The sequence below is a fragment of the Candida orthopsilosis genome (genome assembly GCF_000315875.1).
Source record: "Candida orthopsilosis Co 90-125, chromosome 7 draft sequence".
Lineage (NCBI taxonomy): Eukaryota > Fungi > Ascomycota > Pichiomycetes > Serinales > Debaryomycetaceae > Lodderomyces > Lodderomyces orthopsilosis.
In genome coordinates, this window is record NC_018301.1 from 856,781 (window position 1) to 859,510 (window position 2,730).

At 38.1% G+C, this 2,730-nt stretch overlaps 2 protein-coding genes across 2 annotated transcripts; both read right to left on the reverse strand. All coding sequences in view use genetic code 12, as the record gives it.

Annotated features, from left to right (window-relative positions):
* Window positions 1–263: 263 nt before the first annotated feature.
* On the reverse strand, window positions 264–779 carry CORT_0G04160 (Taf19 TFIID subunit; the record flags this gene model as incomplete). The annotated part of the gene is made up of 1 exon (XM_003871169.1): window positions 264–779. One exon carries the CDS (start codon window positions 777–779, stop codon window positions 264–266), a length of 516 nt encoding a protein of 171 aa, XP_003871218.1.
* Window positions 780–848: 69 nt separating this feature from the next.
* On the reverse strand, window positions 849–2,096 carry CORT_0G04170 (Taf19 TFIID subunit; the record flags this gene model as incomplete). Its single annotated transcript, XM_003871170.1, has 1 exon — window positions 849–2,096. One exon carries the CDS (start codon window positions 2,094–2,096, stop codon window positions 849–851), a length of 1,248 nt encoding a protein of 415 aa, XP_003871219.1.
* Between the last annotated feature and the right edge of the window lie 634 nt (window positions 2,097–2,730).

Sequence of the window (2,730 nt, forward strand, 5' to 3'; positions counted from 1 at the left end):
GGGATAACAAGCTCCTACAAAACCTCTCTACTTGGGTTTTCATCAAATCTGCTGCATCAAACTCTGTCGTATTTTGTGTCACGTTTAGTTGGACGTCATTGAATTCGTTCTCGTTAAGATTAGTAGTCGAAACTCCATGCTTTCCTTCAACAGCAATTACACTGGGTGTGAAAAATATAGCCATCGAAATGGTTATGAGGTTGGATAAAGAACGTTTGAAATTTATTTGCTCAGTCCAGTGACACCACGCATAATGTTCGATATCACGAATAATGTTCGATATCACGAATAATATCCTGTAGAATGAACTGAACATTATGGGTTAGTGTTTCTTTCAGTGGGGGTTTGTTTAGGTCCAATAACATGGTCACTTTTCTAGTGATTTGAACAACCTTTGATCTTTCGGCTTCATCTAACAACTCAAACAATTCCTTGTACAGCTTGAGCATTAGTTCCTCTATTTCCTTATCTGTTGCCACAATCCTTACATTCTGGTCGTCTCGAAGCGACTGTTCATACAAATCGGACACAGTCTGTAATGTGTCATTGCTTTTGCTTTTTCCTTTTAGACACTCGGCAAAAGCCTCGATTTGTAGGTCCACACAAAGAGCATCAAATAGTTCAGCTGTAGCTTCTTGTGGATTCTTGACCGGATTAGAACCCAACAGCAGTGACATAGGCTTCAATGGATTCAAAATCACACAAATGACAGTCAAAGTGTTTATACAAGTCAAATTTGTCCCACAACAAACGAAGTCAGAAAAAAAAATAGTTCCCATTTTGTGTTTCTGTCAAATACCATCGACCACAAATGAGTGCCACGCAATTCAAAGCAAGTTTTGGGAACTTTAAAATTCGCGTCTACCACCCAGATAGTGATCACTTGAGTTGTATATCGTGTATAGTTCGGCCCGTGTGTACCACCTTTTGAGGTTCACTTTCACCTCTTTTGCAAAACAATCAGTAACGGTATGCTCGAAGTCTGTCAAAGCTATACGGCTCAAATCGTAAAAGTGGTAGCCAACGACCCCAAATGGGAGATCGGGACTGAGAACTCTAATGTTGTGAGAGAGCAACATACAGTAACAATTTGGAGGTTCGCTCCACCAGTTGATGCTGCTATTGGGAAACTGTGGACACAAATCACACACAGCTCTTGCGTCACACTCAAGACATGTCCGGCTCGATACAACAAGGGATCTTAGTTTGTCATGCTTAAAGAGTTTGAGGTCCTGAAGTGCAGAAGGCGCGTACATTTCGCCTGCAAATCGTAAACATAATTGCACCAATTTTGGAAAGTTTTCTTCCAAGTCACTGCTGGAGAACAAAGTTTTCACATTAATATCCCCCTTTATTGACAATTCACGAAGACAACTGGTGTCGAAAACGTCACACAACGTGTAATTCATGGTCTCAGGTTCGAATTCATAGTGAATTTGCAACACGTGTAGCTTCTTGCTAAAGCGAAAATGCCTATAGTTTCTATTAAAACATACGTGAACTATTAGCTCAGTCAAGTTTTTTGACCGATCAAGACTTTCAAGATCGTCAGGCTTATGCCAGTCACCAACTCTAAACAATATGAGATTATCAGAATAGTCTTGAGATTTTGGAGAAATGTAAACGGTGCTGTGATGGTAAATGTCAAGGTATTGTTTAATGAGACCAATGTAGTCAGGTAGCTCAGATGAAAGATAAAGCGCAACTAGTTCAAAATACTTAATTTTCTTGAAGTGTCTGAAGATACAATCAATGATAGTCATATTGTGACCGTGTAATTCCAAATGATAAATCTCCCGTGTCCTGTCCATTCTTGCCAAATATCTTTCAAGTGTATCAGATGATATAATTGAATATTTCTTGCTCTTGCAATTGTTGAGGTTCTTAGGGATGTGAAAAGTCAGCTTCGGATCATTCTGTTTCATCACGTCATTCAATGGCCATGGCGTATACACATATATGTTTCTGTACAACTTAGGTATTCCAATGTAGCAAAACTTGGAATGTAATGGAGCAAGCGCCAATGTTTGGTGTTGATCAAGTTGATGGAAAGTCTCTTCCAACGCTTCACAAGGTAGGCTTGTAAGGGAAGCCATGGCTTTGAATCAGCAATCAATTTTTCAAAAATAATGTCTCATACTTTGGATCTCATTAGTATTTTGGGGTAAAGTATTCTGTTATAGCTTCCTCATTCTTGAATTGACATTACGGCTGTAATTCTAAAAGTTTTGGATGCAAAATCATTTTCAATCTGTATTCTATGGTAGTCGAAGTCTATAGTTTATTGTGTGCTATAGTGTGGTATGAAATATATATCAAATGCTGTACTTGAAATTGATACAAGAATCTTTGCAATAACAAATTGATTGTTAAGTGCTGAAAATGATTAATCATCAACCAAAGGTATCCATATTTACACACTCGTTACAATGTTTCTGTTTTTTATTTATGCAAGTGCGACATAATGGTTCCTACCAATGCGACATAATTATTCAAACTACCCCGATATAATTAATCAAACAATACAACTATCGAAAAAAGTTTCTTGTATATTGATCCTGATTGGGGAGCCTGATGCTGTTAAACTAAGGTGGCATGCTTGGGGGCTCTAAATACTAACTTGTTACTGTTTCCATTTTTAGTGTTTGAGATTTAGTCATTTCTACTTTCATTTCTCAAAGGTTTTGCAGCCAGAGATATTTCCTCAAGTTGAAGGTGGTCCCCTTCGAA